At 49.2% G+C, this 22,132-nt stretch overlaps 1 protein-coding gene and 1 non-coding gene across 3 annotated transcripts in view; one reads left to right on the top strand and one right to left on the bottom strand.

Moving 5' to 3' along the window:
- Positions 1–22,132, bottom strand: part of RHBDL3 (rhomboid like 3) — a 43,705-nt gene that overhangs the window by 801 nt on the left and 20,772 nt on the right. For both annotated transcript variants that reach the window (XM_024127962.1, XM_024127963.1), the window contains 4 exons: positions 18,802–18,950; positions 16,596–16,708; positions 10,913–11,013; positions 2,929–2,989 (listed from right to left, as the gene is read on the bottom strand). In XM_024127962.1, the coding sequence (XP_023983730.1) occupies positions 2,929–2,989; positions 10,913–11,013; positions 16,596–16,708; positions 18,802–18,950 (424 nt within the window). The remainder of the gene's footprint in view (positions 1–2,928; positions 2,990–10,912; positions 11,014–16,595; positions 16,709–18,801; positions 18,951–22,132) is intronic.
- TRNAA-UGC (transfer RNA alanine (anticodon UGC)) lies at positions 16,800–16,871 on the top strand. The gene has a single exon. It is a non-coding gene; the product is annotated as a tRNA-Ala (tRNA).

Below are 22,132 nucleotides of genomic sequence, written 5' to 3'. Positions count from 1 at the left end.
AGAGCTTCCCTGGTGGCACAGTGGTTGAGAGTCCGCCTGCCGATGCAGGGGACACAGGTTCGTGCCCCGGTCCGGGAGGATCCCACATGCCGCGGAGCGGCTGGGCCCGTGAGCCATGGCCGCTGAGCCTGCGCGTCCGGAGCCTGTGCTCCGCAACGGGAGGGGCCACAACAGTGAGAGGCCCGAGCACCGCAAAAAAAAAAAAAAAAATCAAGGCCACATTTAAGGAGGGGGATTCTTTAGTTTGGGGAATCAGGCCAGATCTTCCTAAAGGACTGACATCTGAATATCAAGAGAAGACCCTAAGAAGAGCGTTCCAGGCAGAGGGGACAGCTCTGTGCAGAAGCCCAAAGGTCCTTGCACCCCTGCAGGCGTGAGTCCTGGAGGTTCAGTTTCCCCATCTGTATAAAGTCTCAGCCTCTAGGTACCAGGCTGCACTGCCGGGACATTAATAACAACCTCAGTACGTGCTAGCCCTTTACATTTTATAAAGTGTCTTCCTGTACTAGTTCAAAACCCTTAAAGAACCCTCAGAACCAGTGCTTTTGTGGTTGGAAGGAAGGGATGAAGGGAAAGAAGGGCAAAGAAGGAATGGAAATAAACAATCCCAACAAAGTGCTGGAATTTAATCTTAACGGATTCTAAAACGCCCCCATCCCGCTCTCCAATCCATCGTTCTTGCACGAACTTCTTGGGTTGGCCAGTCCATTGGGGATGTACTCTCTTGAAAGGATAAGTGCTGGGAAATTGTGCCATTTCATTACCTACCACCCAAAAAACACCAAGTGTGGGGATTCTTATCCCAATTTGACAGACTAAAGACTTTGAGGGGAATTTTCTACTTATTCGTTACCAGTTAATTAACCAGGGCACCTCTCTCCACACTAACCGTCCCAGAGATGCCAGCACCTCCAGGGATGATCCTTCCCCAGGGGAATTGCCCAGCCTCCTGGCCTGGACCCTGCAACTCCAGGGGTGGCCAACAGATGGCGGAAAAGGAGCAGCGAGGGACGCCCACTGTGCCCTCCCACACGCCTCCCCAGGCCCTGGGGCATCTTCCTGCCTTTGCTTCACAGGCCCTGCGGTCCGCAAACGAGGTTTGAATGGCATTGGTTCCAGCTCCAAAACCACATTTTAGTTTTTATGGTGCTTGGAGTTGGATTCTTCTAAACAGCAAGACTTGTCATTCTGTTCCTTTCCTTGCAAACGGACAAACTCAGTCTGAGCAAACTGGAGGCTATGCTCCCCAACTGCTACCAGCCCACTGCCCCTCCCCCGCCACCCACGGCCCACCATGGCCCCAGCTCAAAGATTCTGTGAGTTTTAGAGCTGGAAGTTCCTCTCTGGGATTAGAGATCCTCCAACCCCATCCAGGAAACGGAGACCAGAGGGCCCTGAACGCCAGGGATACAAGGGATGTAAAAGTGGATTTAAGTGGAGCCCACCCAGGCCCCTGCTCCTTCGTTCTGGCTCAGCCTTCCTCTTCCCCACACAGCAGGCAGCTGACCCAGGCACAGACAGTCCAGGAGCTCCTGCCCAGCCTGGCTAAAGTGTGGGGCATTAGAGATGACACAGGCTGGCTCTGAATACTGGCTCTACCACCTCTAGGGCGGGTGACCCCAGGCAAGGAACTTCACGCTCTGAGCCTATAAATTAAGCCTGACAATAATCCACTCTTCATAGCCATGTTCTGGGGACTGAACGAGAGTCTGTGTGTCCCTCTCCTCTGTTCAGACTCATCTTTTCCCATCTCAGAATGAGCCTCTTGGCCTCTGGTCTCAACCCCCTCACTCAACATCCTCTTCATCCTGCAGCCTGATGAGTGACTGCAAACTCAAAACTGTCAGTATCTCTCTTGTTTAAAGGCCTCCAGTGGCCTCCCAGAATGAAGCCCAATTTTTCTCTTTGCATTTAAATCCCGCCATGATCTGACTCCAGTGACCTCTTACAAATCACACACAGGCCTGAAGCTCCTGGGGCAGTTTTGTTAACTGACTTGCCAGCCATGACCCTTCACCCACCCGTGTCTTTGTTCCTGCTGCACCTGAAGTGTCCTCTTGCATCCTGTCTATCTGGCAAACACCCGCCTGTCTTTCACACTCAAAATGCAGGTAGACTCTGCAGGTAGACTGACTTCTCCCAACTAAGGCTCCCATGGCACCTGTTCACGGGGGTTCATGGATTAGCTACAGTTTGTGAACCTGCTGAACTGCGAGTTTTAGAGTGTGAGTGAGAGAGTGAGTGTGTGTGTGTGTGTGTGTGTGTGTGTGTGTGTGTGTGTGCGCGCGCGCGCACGCGCACGTGTGCATACAGGCACTTTTCTGGAAAGGAATCCTGAGCTTCCAACAGGAGATCTCAAAGGATCAACTCCATGACCCAAAAGGTTAAGAAGTTATTTTTCTCACAAGGAAAAAATATTTTTTTCAATTTCTTTAATTCTTTATCTGTATGAGATGACGGCTGTTCGCTAAACTGACTGTGCTAATCATTTCATGATGGATGTAAGTCAAATCATCATGCTGTACACCTGAAACTTACACAGGCCTGTATGTCAATTATATCTCAATAAAGCTGGAAGGAAAAACATTTTTTAAAATAAAAATACTAAAACCAGCAACTTTTTTGAAATAAAAAGAAATAAAAGCCATAAAAGGTTATTCTTCTTGATCTGACCATTGAGCTGGACACTTATCCTGCATGCCCTTTGCCGTTTGCAGATTATACATCAGTGAAAAGTTGAAGAAAGGTTAGGGAGCAGCACCGTAGGCCAGACCCTCTCGTAACATCCCCCACTTTGTTGCACATTGTGGACACGTCTCCCTTTTCTTTTTGACCACAAGTCCCAGAAGGGCAGGGACTGTGCCATCGCTACATCCCCCAGGCCCAGTACAGGGCTCCCCTCCCCCAGCCTGCCCCGTCAGAACTTACTACAGATCAAGGCCACAGCCATCCGAAGCAGCTTGAATTGACACTTCATGCCTGACCAGTTCTAGGGAAAAAGGAGAGAGTTCCATTAGTTCCAGATCAGACCACTCCTCTGCAGAGGTAACCCGCTTAGGAAAACCTGACATTTAAAAAAATCACCTCCATTAAATCCTGAATGAGCCGGTTTGTGGCTTTGTCCCAGATCATACCAGCATGGCTTTGAGATTTCAGGCAATGGTAAGTTTATTAGTGTCATAAAAGCTCTCAAGCTGCACGAACAGAGGAAGAGAATCTAGATCCTGGGAGATGACAGTCCTTGTTTCCCTCACACAGATGTCTGACGGTTGCCTCAACTGCTGGGTCCCATGGTTGCAAAGGGATGTAGGACAGCAAAGCAAGCCAAGTTAAAGCAGAGCCATCAGGATGATAAAAGAACTCAAAATCCTCCATCTGAGGAACGAATGAGGAGATGACTCAGGGGTCAAGTTCATTGCCGTCAAGTATCAAGTGAGTCAACGCAAGAAAAGGGCATATTCAGTGTAACCTGTAAGCGGAAGACTCAATGGATGAAAACTTCAGAGATTTTTTTTTAAGCTCAGGATAAGCTTTCATTTCTAATAAGCTGAGCTGTCCAAAGATGGAGTGATCCATGGGATGGTGACTTTCCCATCACTGAGGGGTTCAAATGGGGGCTTCGCATCACTCAGAGGGGATGCTCCAGAGAATCAGGCACTGGAAATGGGGTGGGCCAGATGGCCTTCAGACAAACCCCTCTTACCCCTGAGAATCTCTGAACACTCTGAACCTCCAAAGCATTTAATCAGAGTACAATTACTCACCTTACAAAAGGACTGTTCAATTTACAAAAGACTGAGCCACAGGGCTCCTTTGAGGGGCACCCCTGCAGCGCTTTCAAAGCTCGATTCCATTTACCCAGAAGCAGAAACGAGCCTGGAATCTCCCTGGAACACATCAGTCCTAGGGAAGGAGGCAAGTGGGGAGAGCCGGGGCTTCTGTTCCCTCCCACCCACCTCCCCTGCTTCTGCTGCCTGGCGCAGGCCCAGCTCAGGGGCACGTCTTGAACTCCTTTGACATTGGGGGACCCATGCGTGAAACCTGACAGCGGCCCTGAACGCTGTCATGTACAATAATGTCTATGGAAGCTTCAGTGGACCAAGAAGGATGCCGGGAAGCTGCCAAAAAGACAGAGAAATCCTGCCACATTCGGCTTCTTGCCCTTTGCCTCCCTCTTATTCCTCAATGACCTGAACCTCCCAAAAGGCGAGGTGAGTGACACAAGGCCCCTCTTTAGGTGGGGGAGTCTAATCTCTGCTTGCTGACATGTTCTGTGCTAAGGAGCAGACTGCAGGACAACGCTGTCACCTGCTGGCATCTGCCCACAGAGGACCCTCGCTGGGAGACAGGCAACAAAACGGGAGCTGGTGCCCTCCACCGGATCTGGCCACCTAATCCGAGCTAGCTCATTTGGCCGAAGGTCGGTGGTCCCTCAGCTCCTCTCCAAGATGAAGCCCAAGGATGGGAGGGTCCTTGGGAGTCACCTGATGGGCCATCTCCACCCAAAGGGACACCCCTGCCAAGAAGCTGACAAAATGGCCCTCCAGCCCCTGTGACCGGGAACTCACCACCTCCTGAAGCAGCCCCGTGAAGGGGCTCCAATCACTGAAAAGTTCTTCCTGCTATTGTCCGGCCAGGCTTTGTCTCCCTGTGAGGTCCACCCATGGGTCGTCATTCTCCCTTAAATGTGACACCCATGTTCACAGCAGTGTTATTCACAACAGCCAAAAAAGTGGAAGCCAGCCAAGCGTCCATGGATGGATGAATAGAGAAACAGAAGGTGGTATAGCCACACAATGGAATAGTACTCAGCCTTCAAAAGGAAGGAAATTAAGACACAGGCTACAACTTGAATGAACCTTGAAGACATTAGGCTAAGTGAAATAAGCCACTCACAAAAAGACAAATAGTGTTTGATTCCACTTATACGAGGTACAGACTACAGAGGTAGTCAAATTCATGGAGACAGAAAGTAGAATAGGGGTTTCCAGGAGCTGGGGGAGGGAGGAATGGAAGTTGTTAAATGGGTATAGAGTTTTTGTTTTGCAAAACAGAAAGAGTTCCGTGCACAGATGGCGATTCATATGGATATGGAACACTTCTAAGATCCCTTTTCCTCATAAAAACCCTCTAAATATTTTACCTGAAGTCTCTTTCACTGTGTCCTGAGTGATAGTATCGGGCAGAGTAAGTCCAGAATGTATTGGCCGCTCTCTCCTTCAGCTGAGGTCCAGGCCCCTCTGGGCCCTATCTGGGATCTGTCTAAAAAAGCACTGTCTGCATTTTCGGTCTGGCAAGACCACTGGTGTGGTGGCTCAGAATTCCTTTTTTCTAGTGTCCTCATTTGTAAATCTGAGATAACAACAGTACCTAACTCATTACCCACCTCATGGTTTGTTGCGAAGGTGAAATGAATTAATATGCGTAAAGAAGTACACTGTCTGGCATGTGGTAAGAGTCATCTAAGTGCCTGATAGTATCTGGACCTGAGGCAAAGATGGTGAGTTCGCACTGCAGAGCGGCTTTAAAACTTCAGAATCTCTGCTAAGTCAGACAGAGAAAGACAAATACTGTATGATATCACTTACGTGTGGAATCTAAAAAATTCAACAAACTAGTGAATATAACACAGAGAACAAATGAGGGGTTACCAGTGAGGGGGGAGGGGAAATATAGGGCAGGGGGAGTGGAAGGTACAAACTATTAGGGGGTAAGACAGGCTCAAGGACGTATTGTATAAAATAGCCGATATTTTGTTATAACTGTAAATGGAAAGTAACCTTTAAAAATTGTATAAAAATAAAAAAATTTTTTTAAAAAGAAGCTTCAGACTCTCAATGACCTTGGAGGAAGCTGGGGAGCTCCAGTTTTGCAACATGGCTCCCAGGACCAGCTTCATCTACCATACCTGCCCAGCCCTGGAAGGCACTGGAGTTTGCCAAGCTGATCCAGTCATCCCCCTCTGATCTGCACTTGAGGGTCCAGGAGGGCAAGTGCAAGGTCACAGTGAGTTAATGTCGAGCTTGACAGGGTTCCCAGTCCAGGGCTCTGTCCGCCCACACTTCCAAGGCAGGGCCACGTTCTGTCTGTCCATGCTGGCTGCCCCCAGAGCTGAGCAAACATCAGTAAATGAGCAGCCTCCCAGCAGCTGAGGGGTTAAACTAGGAAGTCACTCCTTTCCACCAGCTGCCTCATCTCCCCCGCTCCTCCCCATTATTCCCTCCAATAAAATAAGCACAGTGACAACAGGAGAGAAGGAAAAAAGTCTCACACAGAGCCAGCGCTGCTGCTGCTATAAATGTTGAAAAGCCTGCAGGCCCCTGGGGAATATAAACTTTTTTCAGGTCCTTTAATTTCATTCTCTAGGAGAGCATCACAGGGTGAGATGGTAACTCACCAATGGCAAACAAGGCAGTAACCAGTCCCCTCGGCATCTTGCTCACCCAGCCAGTCAAGAGCTCAGAGGCTGAAACCCAGGCGAGAGGTTCTGTTCCCAGACAGCTTTACATAACCCCAGGGGAAACAATTTCTTGTCAAATCACTTCAAGAAAACCCAACACAGGAAACAAGGAAAGCGTGACACAGACAAAAAAGAAAGCATGACACAGATAAAATTACATTGTATTAAGTAAAAATCCTACAGAAGGATTTTTACTTAATAAAATGAACCTTATAACAGAAAGCTTCTGTGACTTTTCGACAACAATCTTTCCTTGGGCTTTGACAGTGTGGTTCCATTTGCGAAAATTTAGATCTCAAATGTTTTAGAAAAACATCTATCATATGGGGCAAAGTTAAAGAAAATATCTTGTATATTTAAAAATGAGGGCTACCCTGGTGGCGCAGCGGTTAAGAATCCGCCTGCCAATGCAGGGGACACGGGGTCGAGCCCTGGTCTGGAAAGATCCCACATGCCACGGAGCAACTAAGCCCGTGCGCCACAACGACTGAGCCTGCGCTCTAGAGCCCGTGAGCCACAACCGCTGAGCCCGTGTGCCACAACTACTGAAGCCCGCGAGCCTAGAGCCCGTGCTCCGCAACAAGAGAAGCCACCGCAATGAGAAGCCCACGCACCGCAACGAAGAGTAGCCCCCGCTCGTAGCAACTAGAGAAAGCCCGCGCGCAGCAACAAAGACCCAATGCAGCCAAAAATAAATAATAAAATAAAATAAATAAATTTTTTAAAATTAAAAATAAATAAATAAAAATGAAACTCTGCCCTATGGGCCCCAGCAAAAGGCAATTAATAAATTATTCAATTATCTGTGTCTTTATACTGCTAGAATTTAAAATAAGAAGTCTTGACTACAGGTCTTTAATGCCATCCAGATCGTTTGCTGAAATATTTTCTAGATTTATTCCCTTGATGTAAATAAGCGTTTTGAAACGCAGAGTGATTTTTATGAAAAATAAGACACACTTTCATTTAAGGCGGAATCTCTCACTTAAATAGAGTCCTGAGAACAGAAGTGTTCAACATTTTTCTGTTACATACCTGAAGCATAAAGCACACATTTTCAGATTATTCTCTGTGCAGACATCAGGTGGAATTTATAAAGATAAAGAATTATATGTATGAAAATATATAGAAATACACACACATACATACAGGGTCTCCCAGCTGTCTGGTGATTTGTCACATGAAAAACATCTTCACATCCAATTTTTTCATGTCTTTCTCACAACTACCTTGTGAAGAAGGGATTACAGATGACAGAACAGAGTCCCTGAGAAGTTATGGAACTCACAGCTATTAAAATGGTGATACCAGTCCTCAAATCCAGATTTCCTGGATGTCAAGTGCATGTTCTTTCTCCTTTTTGTTCTGATGAGGTGCTTTATTGGGACACACAGACAAGTCTTCATTTTGGAATTAAAAATCCATAGTCTAAACATATACACACTACTATATGTAAAACAGATAATGAAAAGTATAGCACAGGGAACTCTACTCAATATTTTGTAATAACCTATACGGGAAAAGAATCTGAAAAAGAATAGATACATGTATATGTATAACTAAGTCACTTTGCTGTACTCTTTTTTCTTTTTTTTGGCCGAGTGGAATGTGGGATCTTAGTTTCCCGACCAGGGATCGAACCCCTGGCCCCTGCAGTGGAAGTGCAGAGTCTTAACCGCTGGACAGCCAGGGAAGTCCCTGCTGTACTCCTGATACTAACACAACACTGTAAATCAACTATACTCCAATATAAAATAAAAATTTAAAAAAAAAAGAACTCTCCCCATACATTTGCTAACATTCTGGGAAAAAAAAAAATCAATAATCTATCTATTAGGTTGAACCACATGAAATTGCCAATGCTTAAATGCTTCTGACCTACAGAAATGGCAATTTCATATGGTGTGTCCTAATGTATCTCTAATTGCTGGGCACTGAGCTAGCTTGGGTAAAGGCAGCCTCTTGATGAAAGGAAACTGACCTTCTAAGGAGGAAGTGAGTGTTTTTCACTGTCCAATAAGCACCACACAACTTTCTAAGGGAAAGGCTACCTTATGTCACACTCCAGGGGACCCCAAAGCTCCCCGTTGGTCAGGGAAAGCCACGTCCTCCTGGAAGACCACTGGGCTCTTGGGTGGGACAACTCATCTGCACAGCCACAGGCTACTTGCAGAAAGAAACATAAACTGGAAGAAAACTGCTGTCTCTCACACACACACACACACACACACACACACACACACACACACACACACACACACCCCGCCTCAGCACTCGGTCCTGGGTCCTAGAGGTGGTCTGCCCTCACCACAGCAACTTCTGGGGCATCGGGGCTGCTTCCCAGGCGGTGGGAAGGGGTGGAAAAGGTCATCGTTATGAAGTCCTGTTTGCCTCTTCTTTCTTAGTTGTGCTGGCTCATCCCCTTCATACACAGATGCACCTTGCGGGGAAGGGGAAGGGGAGGGTGGCCTTTCCTCCCCCTGCAGAAAGGAATTGGGGCAGGGGGAGGGGGGAGTGGCAGAAGCAGAATTCAGAGGAAAAGCTGTGTCTGGGGAAAGCTGTGGCACGGATACAGAATGACCCATTTAAAGGGCCATGTGAGGCGGCCCTGGGCTCCCAGGTGTTTAGCAGACCAAGACAAGCACCCCGTGTGTAAACATACTGTCACACACCCACTCGCCCCTGCTGTAGCTTTCTTTCTCTCTCAGTGTACAAAGGGGACTTTGGTGCAAAGAAAGGGGATGGTGCTGAGGAGCAGGCCAGGTTAGAGTGGCAATAATAATGAAGAAATGGGGGTGGGACTTCCCTGGAGGTCCAGTGGTTAAGACTCGTGTTTCCAAGAACTCCATAAACTGCTGTCACTGAGCATTCACACATCTGCCACGTGGGTGAAGACAGTGATGGGGGAGAGAGGTGAGAGCAAGAAGACCCCAAAGAGAAGCTACTCCTTTCCTGACAGTCCCTCCTGTCCTCCTTCCCTTCCTCCGGCCTTTCCCTCCCTCCTTCCCCTCAATTTAGTGGGCACACTCTGCCATGTGTCCAGCCCTATTCCAGGCACTGGGGAAAAGATGAGTAAGATCTGGGCTCTTCCTGGAGGCTCCTGGGCCAGTGGGGGCATCAGACAGGGTGAGCCAAGCACTGCCAGTGACTCCTCTTTCAGCCTCCAAACTTCAGACTGCTTCTAAAACAAGGAAGCCGTCTTGGCCTCCTCTGAGACTAACAGATGGCTTCCAATTGCTGCCTTGAAGATCCTGTCTCTATTCTGAGTCTACCCTGGCCTCTTCTGTGGGGAGTCAGGAATTAAGTTCATACTTATACTGAGTGGTTATTTTCACTTTATGTCATTGATCCCATCTCATCCCATTTCACAGATGTAGACACTGAGGCACAAAGCAGTAAAGTCATTTGCCTAAGGTCACTCTTTAGGAAGTGGGTAGCTGGGATTCAGATCCAGACGGAATAACAGCTCCTGCTGTTATTTTTCCTTTCAGGAAAAGGCAAGGAAGAGCCTGAGAAACGGAATGACGGCGTCCAGTTGCTTTGAGGGGCTGGTGGAGGAGAGCGACACTAGAATGATTGCCAGGAGATGTGGGAGTCCCCATTTTGTCACAAATTTGATTGTGGCTTTGGACAAATCACTTAACCTCTCAGAGCCTTCTTTCCTGTTTGGGACTTTTGATGAGATCATCTCTAAGATCCCTTTACTTTTTTCTTTTCTTTTTTTTTTTTTTAAATTTTTGGCTGCGTTGGGTTTTTGTTGCTGCACGCGGGCTTTCTCTAGTTGTGGTGAGTGGGGGCTACTCTTCGTTGAGGTGCGCGGGCTTCTCATTGCTGTGGCTTCTCTTGTTGTGGAGCACAGGCTCTTGGCACGCGGGCTTCAGTAGTTGTGGCATGCAGGCTCAGTAGTTGTGGCTCACGGGCTCTAGAGCGCAGCCTCAGTAGTTGTGGCACACGGGCTTAGCTGCTCTGAGGGCATGTGGGATCTTCCCGGACCCGGGCTCAAACCCATGTCCCCTGCATTGGCAGGCAGATTCTTAACCACTGTGCCACCAGGGAAGTCCCTAAGATCCCCCTACTTTTTTTTTTTTTTTTTTGATCCCCTTACTTTTAACAACCAATGACAAACAACAAGTTACAATTACGCCGCATGCCAGTGGTCAAGGATTTAAACTTTTTAAAGTCACTGAGTGGCAAAGAGTTGGAATAGGAAGATGGGCAAAGCCATGGCTGGAGAAAATATGAATCATATATGGAAGGGCCCCACTGGAAGTGTCCCGGCAGAGGGTGAGGAGTGTCCTTGAACTCAGCTACTGGCCAAGGCCACCTGGTACTTGCCAAGCCCGGGCTGGAGCGTGGAGGAGGATCTAAAACCCAGCTCCAGGAGATTAACGCCAGGCCCAGTGACAGCAGAGGGGAGGCCAAGAGAGGGCTGCTGGGACAGGGGGTGCTCACCATCACGATGTTGGCCAGATGGGCAGAGACAAGCGCATACACCCCTCCAGAGGAGCCCACCACTGGTGCGGTCATGTCAGCCACAGACACCGCCAAGGACCCTGGTACAGAGAGAGACGGAGAACTCAAGGATGCTGGAGTCGGCTCCCCACCCCAGTCCCAGGCCCTCGGATGCTGCAGCCTCGGGGCTGAGACCCCAGAGCAAGAGGCTCGCTCTTTTCCTCCCTTGATCCCACGTCACCTCAGAGCTTCCTAGAAGATTCATTTATGGCTGAGAGAACCATTTGGTTCAAACTTCTCCTTTTACAGCTGGGAAGCAAAGTCTCAAGGAGAGAAGTGACTTGCCCAAAGGAGAACTCTGCCACCCAGATCATCTGCCTGGCAGTCCAGCCTCCCCTTGTGCTATCTCAGGGTTCTGAGCCACGACAAAAATAGTAGCAGTAGTCTTGCAGAAATAGCCACCCCTTATGGGGCACTGTGTGTCAGACACCGGCCAAGCATTTTACAGACATCCTTCCCTTTGACCCTCAAGCCCACCCCCTGAGGCAGGCACTAGTAGCCTCACTGCAGAGATGAGGAGGCTGAGCCCAGAGTCACCTGGTAGGAAGCGCTGGAGCCAGGATACGAGTCCAGGCCTGCCTGACACAAAGCCCATGTGCTCTCGGCCTCTCTAGCAGCCACTCCCCAAACCGGGTCAGAGGTCAACCTCCACCCTCTACCCTCGCTCTTTCTCCTCAACAGCATCCAAAAACCTGCCTAGCATCACCTCCAACCGAGTGAAATGACAACAGGCCAACAGGATCTCCAGAGCGGGGCTTCTTTGGAGGAAAAACGTCCTTGAGAAGTCCCGGGGAAGAGAGAAAGATGATGTCATACCCTCTGGGGGAAAGGAATGGTAGAGACTCTTGGTCTGGGGGCTGACAAACTTTCACCCTGGGAAGGAAGCTGGGCAGAGAAGAAGATGGGAAATGTGTTGTTCTGGTCTCATTTAAGTGTGATCAATGCTTTGGCTTTCAGGGAAGGACACAGGAGACTAAAAATAACTGGGAGTTAGAACCCAGGGCTCAGAGGATGAGAGGTGGCTGGCCTGGGTGAGTGTGCAGAAATCACCACTGGAAAATGCCCGCAGGCTCAGGAGCCAATTAGCTGCTGCCTGGGTGGAGAGAAGAGGGACAGGCAGAAGGTCAAATTCTGCAGGCCCTACAGGGGTGGAGGGTTCACTGCTTAGCAGGAGGCAAGGCCCGGCCCGGGAACCAGCGTGCCTGACACCCTGGGCGTGGAGAGGCCCCTGCAACGTCATGTGCCTTCTCCCTGGCTTGCCGCCACCCCCAGACCACTCTCAAGGCTTCTTGGCTCACAGAGATCCTTGGAGGAAGAGATCCCCACAACAGATTCTTAGTCTCAAGGGGAATGTCGTCTCTCAGGAAAATACAAACCGTCACAAACTAAGGACACCCAAGTCCTTCTCCCCTCCCAGGGCAACTATAAATCTTTCTTCTCCCCTTTCATGCTTTCCCTCTGGTTTTAATTAGGTATTGATCTATTGTCAGATAACTTTCTTTTTTTTTTTTTTTTTTTTTTTTTAACTGCCTAGCCATGGGGTCAGTCCTATATAACAGGAAAAAAAAAAAAAAAAAAAAAAATCCCAGGGTGGCCAGCGGGCAGGCAGGCGGCAGGATCTGCATGACAAAGGATTCCCACGCTCTCACTCTCCCTGGCGGCAGGGCTGGCTGCAAAGGCTGCATTGCAGGGCTGCACAGGGCTGGCTGCCCGTTAATTACCGTCTGGACAGAGGAAGCCCCAGCCTCCTTGGGGCTGGCCTCCTCCCTCCACGTGAGTCCCCACAAACCGGGCCAGATTCTGCTCCCTTGGCCTCCCCGGTGGGATCCACTGGGACAGGGAGGCGGCAGGGAAGCCCCCAGGGTCCAGCTTCCGTGCACTGACCTTTCCCTCACCCTAACGATGGAGGAGAGTCCTGACCCCAGGACCAGAAGTCAGTCTGGATTGTGGCAGGATTATGGGATGGGGGCGTGACTGGCTACTTGTGTGACCCTGGGCACAGCTCCTGAATTCTTTGGGCTTCAGTTTTCACATCTGTGAAATGAGGAGGTTAGTCTAAGGCTTTCTAACTTTTGAGCAGTGAGACATTGTTTGCAAAGAAACCTGACTCACACCCCTAGCCCATGGTGCAGAGAGCTGCTCTGGCTGAATGGGGTGGGACCTGGGGAGTAAAGTTTGCCACCCACTGGAGGGCATCTTAAGGGTTCCTTCCAGATCAGAAATACAATAATCCAAGTCTTGGCCTAAGATCCAGGGTCTGAGGTTCGGATCCTGGTTCTAGAATCTGGAAGGTGACAATCTGGATCTACCTGCCCTCCATCTGTGGTAGAAAGACTTTCCTTAAGTGACTGCAGATTAGCCCTGGACTATAGGGACTAGGAGAGGTCAAGTATAAATGTGGGCATGTATGCATATCAATAAAGTAAGACAGGTCATCCCAGGACAGAAAGCCAGGGCCAGGAAGGAGTCCCGATGAACCGAATGGATCACAGTTCAATAAAGGCCAGTGTGGGCTTCCCTGGTGGCGCAGTGGTTGAGAATCCGCCTGCCAAGGCAGGGGACACGGGTTCGTGCCCCGGTCCGGGAAGAACCCACATGCCGCGGAGCGGCTGGGCCCGTGAGCCATGGCCGCTGAGCCTGCGCGTCCGGAGCCTGTGCTCCGCAACGGGAAAGGCCACAACAGTGAGAGGCCCGCGTACCACAAAAAGAAAAAAAAAAAAAAAAAAAAAAAGCCAGTGTGAACTCCTGGAGGTCATGGGGGCAGAGGACGGGGAGAGAAAGGCGAGCCAGAGTGACACGCCACACCTGTACACAGCAGCTAACCAAAGGATCAGTGCTAGTCAGGGCTATGAATTTTCCCCCAAAACCCTGGGTCCATGCCAGCACGGGGATGAATTGGTGACTTTGCCATAATGCACAGCTGCGATAATTTTAGCCTGGAAAATTTAAAGCATGTGTTCTCCTTAGCTGTTAAAAAAAACCCAAACAAATCCAAATAAAAATTGGCAGAACATCTACCTTTAAGCAGTACAACTTTATTTATGTATGTACGTATGTATTTATGTATGTATGTATTTATGTATGTCTTTCACTTAGTTTACAAATATTTGTTGCTTACCATGTACCAAACCCTGTGCTAGGCTCTGGGTATGCATCCATCGCTTCTGATCTATATCATCTATCATAAAGCTGGGCAGAGCAGCGAAGAGACTGGATCTTAAAGTATTTAAACCCAGCCCTGTAATCATCAGCCGGAAGTGAGATGCACGTTGGCTTCAAGCACTGGTTAGAAGCACCGGGCGGAGGAAGGGTTTCCACTCCAGTTCTAGGGCTTCTTGGCTGAACAAACAGAGTGATTTTACCTCTTTGAACTGCCTATAAAATGGGGGTGTCAGCACCTACCTCATAGGAATGTTGTGATGAGAAGAGCAGATAACGTACATGTGAACCATTTATCACATACCTGGACTACTAGACACGCTCAGCAGAGGTTAGTTATTATTGTTACAAAATGCGATGGCCTTGGATTTGGAATACTTTCATTGGGCAGCCATTAGAGAGCAGGGGTCAATGTCTATTAAGACCTCCCTTGGTTTCTGACAAATTATGTGCATAAAGGATAAGGCCTGCCTTTTAATTCTCATAACACTACGATAGTGTTAGAGCACAACTTTTGGGGTCAGATAGCCTGGATTAGAGCCCAGCTCCACCACTTATGACTGTATCTTCTTAGGCAAGTCACTTACCTTCCCTAAGTCTCGGTTTCCGTATCTGTAACAGATGGAGAGTAACAGTTCCTGCCTCACGGAGTTGTCGTGGGGATTAAATACGGCCTGCACAGGACAGGCACCTGATAACTGTTGGCTATCCGGTCAGGGTCTGGCTGTCTGAACGGGCCCCCCTCTCTGAGGAGGGGTGCACACAGAGCAGAGAGGGAGGAAGGGGTACAGGCAGGTCAATCAACTCAATCCTGGAGATCAGCGATTTGATATGCGGTGACCAGAATACCCTCTGCTCTGAATCAATGACTCAGATAGAACAGTGCATGTCATTTGCTCTGCAATACAGCCCCACACCCTCAGGTTCAGTTGGAAAGCCCCCGTCTGCCTTTACACCATCTCCTTCTGCTCTGGCACCACTGGGAAGTGACACCTGCACTGTCTTCCCGCTGGGTGTCATCTGGTTTGGGTGAGGCCTGAGTCATCTTGAATCTATGTCTGTCTTCTAGGTTACTGGCACTCCCATCTAATTAACTACCAACTGCAAGTGTTACGAGCATCTTTCCTGTTCCTCGCCATTAACCATCTGGGTCTCTGAGTATGTAGGTATGGAAAACGTGGCTCGAAATCCCTAGATGTCGACACTCAGAGGTGTGTCAGTGGCTAAGTAAGTCTGGCACACAGAGATGTTCATCAGACCTCTTTTCAAGGATGCAGAAGGTGCTGGATTCTGGGAGAAGCCGGTGTGAATGCTGTCCAAGGGGGCCAAGTTTTTAACCTCAGCACAGGAGTGAAGGAGACAGCGCTGGGCCAGTCTCCCAGGCTGAGGGTTCACGAACTAGCAGACCAGCCCCTCACGGGATGGGGGGGTGTGGCGGGACCCTTCCCTCTTTGATTCCTGAAGTCATTCCATTTACTTCTAGGGTCCCTGCCTGCCCACTGTTTACAAGGCTGACGCTGCCCTGCTCTCCTGATGACAACCTCAATGCCACTCAGAAAGGATTAAGATCTTACTTAAACGTACACACAAAGCTCCCCTGGGCACAGCTGTCGAGGGGGAAGAGCTGAGGCGGCAAACCTTGTAAAGAAAAAAGCCAGCGATAAAGTCGGAAACTTCACAAGGGAGATTCCTCTGTTCAGAAGCCCAGTTGGTGCAGACTTTTCCCGCAGAAATCTGCTCTGCTCTCCCCACCTCATCCCTGTCCACCTCCCCTGCCACTGGGGAGGGGGATAGGGGGCTGGCCACTATCCTCAAGGCCACGATGATCACTATCATCACCTGCCACGTGGGCCGAGTCAGCCAGGGCCCCGGACTCCTCCAGCTGGCACGAGTGCGCACTACCTCCTAGGCCAGACCCTCTCCGGCCAGCCGTGGGTCAATCGAGGGCCGGCCCAGGTAGAGGCAAGATCCCCCTTAGGGTACAGGTGCTGGCCTGGCCAGGGGAGGTACCTGGCTCCACCCACTCCTCGGATGTCCCCACAGGGATCTCACCTCCCCTTGCACGGTTTATTTCATCCTTCACCTCACTCGGCCCTCCTCATGCCTGGCAGGCAGATCTCATCCGTTCCCTCTTAAAGCTTACCAGGGCCAAGAGAAGGTAAGGGCGTTTCCCCAGGTTCGCACGGCTGCAACACGGCAGTGTAAAGACTGCAACTCCGGTCGGTCTGCCTGCTCCAAATCCTGTGCTCTCCCCTCCTTTGTCTTCACATGCCTCCCTCTCTGGGTGGCAGTTCCCTTCCCAGTATCCCCAGGGAAGTGGGGAGATTTGCCTGGAGGACCACCCTAGTAGTCAGGAGCCTGGATGGTGAGGGTCCTCTGGAAGTTGGGGCTTGTGTGACCTCATGGGGTCTCCTAGCCGCCCTGGGGAGGCTCACCCCTGGGGACACGGGGCCCACCTGCCTACCTGCCACGACACCAGCCACATAGACAAGCGCAATGCGGGTTGCTCCGTGCACCATCTCCAGGGGTACCCCCACCAGGAGCTGCAGCACCACGTTGAGTCCCAGGTGTTCTATGCTGTACAGAGAGATCACATTCATTCCTCCATTCATTTAGCATGCCAAGATGCTGGGGATCCAGTAGTGAACAAGACCCTAGAGCTGGGAGTTCCCTGGTGGTCTAGTGGTTAGGATTCAGTGCTTGCATCGCTGTAGCCCGGGTTCAATCCCTGGTTGGGGAACTGTGATCCCACAAGCCGCGCTGCGTGGCCAAAATTAAATTAAAGAAAAAAAAAAAAGACCCTATAGCTGCCTTTGAGGAGCTCACAGTCTGGGGGGAGGGTGGAGGGGAAGGAATTACAACGCAGATAGACCATTTTGGAGTGTTCCTTCCACCCTCCCTGCCAGCTGGGACAGGAACACAGGTACAGGGCTGGGTGGTGACTGGCAGTGTCTGCACTTGCCAATGAGGGGCTAACAACGGTCAAGATCCAGCAACTCCATCAGTTGACACAAGAGAAGCTGAGGCTCAGAGAGGGGCACTGACCGACTTAAAGTCACACAGCTGGTTAGGGGTCAGCATGGGACCACGGCCCTGGTCTCTGATGTGTGGGACCTGGTCCATTATCCGGGCTACTCAGTCGCTCTGGCTCGCTATGGTATTTGTAAGGCCTACTGATATTTAAAGAGAAAGATGTTTTCCAAACAAGTGCAAGCGTGAAAGATATCTGTTAGAGCTTAGTATATCAAAGTTATCCTCCAGTTCCTGTTGTGTCCAGATCCTGGCTCATGAGGAGACTGAAGCATGACGTGCCTCCCCGACCCTGCTCCTCAGCCTGTGAAGTTGAAGCTGGGACACAGCAGGCAAGGCATCCATCCCCTCAGGCTCAGAGTGGAGACATCCATCAACAACCATCCAGAAGTCTCCTCACGCCAAAGCACCCTTCCCAGCACGTGCAGCCAGTTAGGGGGTGGCTCTTGTGCCCCCTTTAGAGGCTCAGCAGGAAGGGAGGCTCACAGTGGAGCTTCCTCTTGGCCACTGTGGGTCTTTCTGCCAAGGAAAGAGCCATGGGGGCCGGGATAATCCTCTTCCCATTGGCAACCCCAGGGACAGGCACCCACAGGGCTTTTCCAGGCTTTTCCTTTACTTCTCTAGAAGAGTCTGTAGAAGACACCGCAGAGGTCCGGTGTCTGGGGACTCTGATCTCCCAACTCCATGCTTCTACTACGTAAAAACAGTCTCCAGCCAAGACCGTGCTCTTCAAGGGACTTGGACCCGGCTGGTGGCCTGGTCCTTATCATGGGGTAGGAGGGACCAGTGAGAACTGATTGCACCCCAGGCCCCAAAAGAGGCCACACAGCTCTACAAACAGAAACTTTAAGTATTACCAGAGCTCCTCAAGAAGACTCGTGCCACCATATTGCGAGACCTCCTTTCAATAAATCTGTCCTTCATTTCACTTATGGGGCACTCACACACATGGTTTATGGACAATGAACCGGGTGGCTGACCACATTTCCCTCTTTGCTCTGGCCGCCAGGAAGTTCAGAATAAATCTATAACCCACTTACAGCAAGTACATAGCATCACATGCTGTGCATACGCTAAAAAGCTCTCTGCTGGTTTTTTAGCATTTTCCTCTCTCGATCTTCCCTTTCCCATACACTTTTTAAAAAATAAATTTATTTATCCTATTTATTTATCTTTGGCTGCCTTGGGTCTCCGTTGCTGCACATGGGCTTTCTCTAGTTGCAGCGAACGGGGGCTGCTCTTCATTGCCGTGAGCGGGCTTCTCATCGTGGTGGCTTCTCTGGTTGAGGAGCACGGGCTCTAGGCGCGCGGGCTCAGGAGCTGTGGCTCGCGGGCTCTAGAGCGCAGGCTCAGCAGTTGTGGCGCACGGGCTTAGTTGCTCCGCGGCATGTGGGATCTTCCCGGACCAGGGCTCAAACCTGTGTCCCCTGCGTCGGCAGGAGGACTCCCAACCGCTGCGCCACCAGGGAAGCCCCTCCCATATACTCTTAATAATTTACTCATACAGTTGGATATCAGATAAGTTTCAAGAAGCCACCTCAAATCCTGTGTCCAGGTAGATAAAAATAAAAAATATATTTCAATCCAGGCTCTCTGGACCAGTTATTTTCCCACAGGGACTCTTGACAGAGTGTACTCACCCCGCATGCATGAAGATGTACGTCAGGTAACGCCAAGCCTGTGCTCGGAGCTGTGGATGGTAAACCAGTGAGTTCTTCAGGTACCGTGGATGGGTTACCTGCAGCACAAATTGGCCCAGCGACACCCCATTATAGAGGAAAAAGGCAACCTGGATGAGAGCACAGAATGAAGAGAGCCTGTTACTAGGTATGAAACTGCCCAGGAACCCCTCTTGTGCTGACGTTTGCAATCCCTACGGAAGCTGTCATCTTTCCTTCTCAGAGAAGGAGGGACATCGCTACGACCAGAGCCAAGCTAGCCCTGCACCATCTCTTACCCCACTTCTCTTCGATTATTTTGTGTTAAATGTTCACAAAATGGTCTCATGGTCTCTGCCCACATTTCCTCGCTGTTAAGCAGGAAGGGTTTGTAGGATTTTAAACTTTAATTCTGATAATAACTCACATACCCACTTGGGGGCTGAGGCAATTCCACATAAGTTGATTAAAAAAAAAAAACTGCAGTAAAATACACATAAGGTAAAATTTACCATCTTAACCATTTTAAGTGTACGGTTCAGTGGTATTAAATACATTCATAATGTACAACCATCACCAACATCCATTTAGAGGATTCTTTTCATCTCGTAAGACTGAAAGAAACTCTATACCCATTGAACATTAATTCCCATTCCCTGCCTCCCAGCCCTTGGCAATCACCATTCTGCTTTCTGTTTCTGTGAATTTGACTACTCCAGGGGCTGCATATAAGTGGAATCATACAGTACTTACCTTTTGTGATTGGTTTATTTCACTCAGCATAATGTCCTCAAGGTATAGCTGTGTTGTAACCCGTGTCAGAATTTCTTTCCTAATAATCCCCTGTATGTATCTACCACATTTTGTTTATCCATTCATCTGTCAATGGACACTTGGGTTGCTTCCACCTTTCAGCTATTGTGAACAATGCTGTCATGAACATGGGTGTACAAATATCTCTTTGAATCCCTGTTTTCAATTCTTTTGGGTATACACCCAGAAGTGGAATTGCTGGACCATGTAATTCTGTTTAATTTTTTTGAGGAACTGCCATACTGTTTCCCACAGTGGCTGTACCATTTTACATTCCCACCAACAGTACACAAGGGTTTCAATTTCTTTGAATTCTCACCAACACCTCGCATAATTGTTCTTTTTTTGGCTGCACCGTGTGTCATGTGGAACTTCCCTGACCAGGGACTGAACCTGTGCCCCCTGCAGTGGAAGCGTGGAGTCTTAACCACTGGACCGCCGGGTAAGTCTCACATAAGTTAATTTTAAAGATGACTGATGTGTATTTGTTTAAGCCCTAAGAGAGTATTTATTTGAACTATTTTTTCCTGGAACTCTTTTTCTTTCTTTAAATATTATTTATTTATTTGGTTGCGCTGGGTCTTAGCTGCAGCAGGTGTGCTCCTTAGTTGCTGCTCGCCAGCTCCTTAGCTGTGGCATGTGAACTCTTAGTTGCGGCATGTATGTGGGATCTAGTTCCCTGACCAGGGATAAAACCCAGACCCCCTTCACTGGGAGCGTGCCACCAGGGAAGTCCCCTGGAACTCTTTCTAGAATGCATAATTCATGTCCCTAGGTTCTTAATTTTAAGGATGTCTCAGGTATTGATCTGGGCTATAGGAGTGATGTCTTCTCCAGTAATTGATAGGGGTTTTGCCCCTATCCTAAATGGTCCCAAATTCTTGTGTTTCTTTACGACTCAGGTTTGCTTTTACATTTTCTTTTGCCCTCTCCCGCAATGCCTGGGTGTCAGCACGTTGTTGACCAGGTACTACAACGAGGTTCTTACTTCCTATTGTTGGTTAGTAGGGGGCCCCTTCTAGTAGCTTCCCACCATGTTCACTCTGTTACGGACTCAGAAAACCAGGTTACTAGAACTGTATGTAAAACAAAAACCTTAGGCTTTAGTACAAGGACTCTGAAACAGTTATTTCATCATTTTCCAGTTTCTTCTAGATTGGTGGCTCGAGATTACACAGCTGAGGTTTCTGAAAATCTGAAACCAATCTGGACACAAGATCTGGCTCCTCTGGATGACCTTGGGCAAATTATTTTAATTTACTGGTCCTCAGTTTCCCCATCTGGAAAGGCGGATACTAATTCTTACACTTCCACGGTGATCGTGAGGTTTAAAAATGATAAAGTACGTTTGGAGCAGGCATGCGCTGAGGGAAGGCAGCTGTAATTAGTGTGTGGCCAAGCCCTCCTGGGCTGAGCTTGGAAATGGCTCAGGTCTCCCAGCAGCTGGATTCCCGGGGCTCTCTGGGAGCCGTCCTGTCCACCTAACACTGTGGGTACAGGTGGCCTGGGAGCAAATACAGCTTCCAAGACAGCTTGTTATTATTGGTCCTCAAATAGAAGTTAATAAATAGACCAACACAGTAAGTGCTTGGGAAACAAGTCCAAGAATATCTCAGAAAAATCACAACTTCCACATGTCCTTGGATGAAGCCAGAACAACAGAGGAGCTCTAGCCTGCAGTCCAGATATTATGATTTAGAAAAAAAGAAGAGGGAGGCCATGAAGCATAATGATCCTGCAGTTTGATTCGGCAGGAACTTTACAAGAACATATGCAGGGGCGGTAAGCAGGCCCCTGGTTCTGGAAGAGAAACGATGGAGATTATAAAACGCCCAAGGGAAGCCAAGTATCGGTTCGTTCAAGAGCTGGGGTTGGGGGGCCCGCTGCTTCTTGGGCTGAAGAGCCAAAAGCATTCAGAGTTCCTCATACAGGAGCGCTGATTCAGAAGGTGGTACTTTGGATTCTGCTGCATAAGCATGAGACTTTTAGAATAACAATAGGTATGGATGATTTCCTAAGGGGAGAATGTTCTTGCAAAATACGTGAAGCCCACATCTACCTGTGCACATACACTCCCTCCCATATGTATTTGTGCAATGCTTTTGTGTTCAGAAAGCACCACCTGCCGTTCTCTGGCTCTAAATAGGGGAGTCCTGTGGGAAAAGGAGGGCAGGTCTGGTTATTCCTACTTTACAGGTGTCCCAGGGGAGCACACGGCTCCTCCACGTTACTCACTCCAGGAGGAACTAAAAGAAGGTGTCTTAATGAGTTAGCCTGGCTAAATCCCCCGAATCAATGAACTACTGACATTGTTTTTGCTGCTGTTGGTTTTGGTGGAGGTGGTCACGTGGGGATTTTGCTGCAGGAACGAACTGCTTAAAGTAATGATCTTTGTAATCTCTCTATGGTCTGGGGGTTATAACAACACTTGCCTGCCCTGTAACAGGGCCTGACTTGCAGTGACTTGCCCTTCCCCTCGTGATCCCAGATATCCTCTTGA

Source organism: Physeter macrocephalus, chromosome 14, assembly GCF_002837175.3.
Source record: "Physeter macrocephalus isolate SW-GA chromosome 14, ASM283717v5, whole genome shotgun sequence".
NCBI lineage: Eukaryota > Metazoa > Chordata > Mammalia > Artiodactyla > Physeteridae > Physeter > Physeter macrocephalus.
This window is presented reverse-complemented; position numbering and strand designations above follow the sequence as displayed.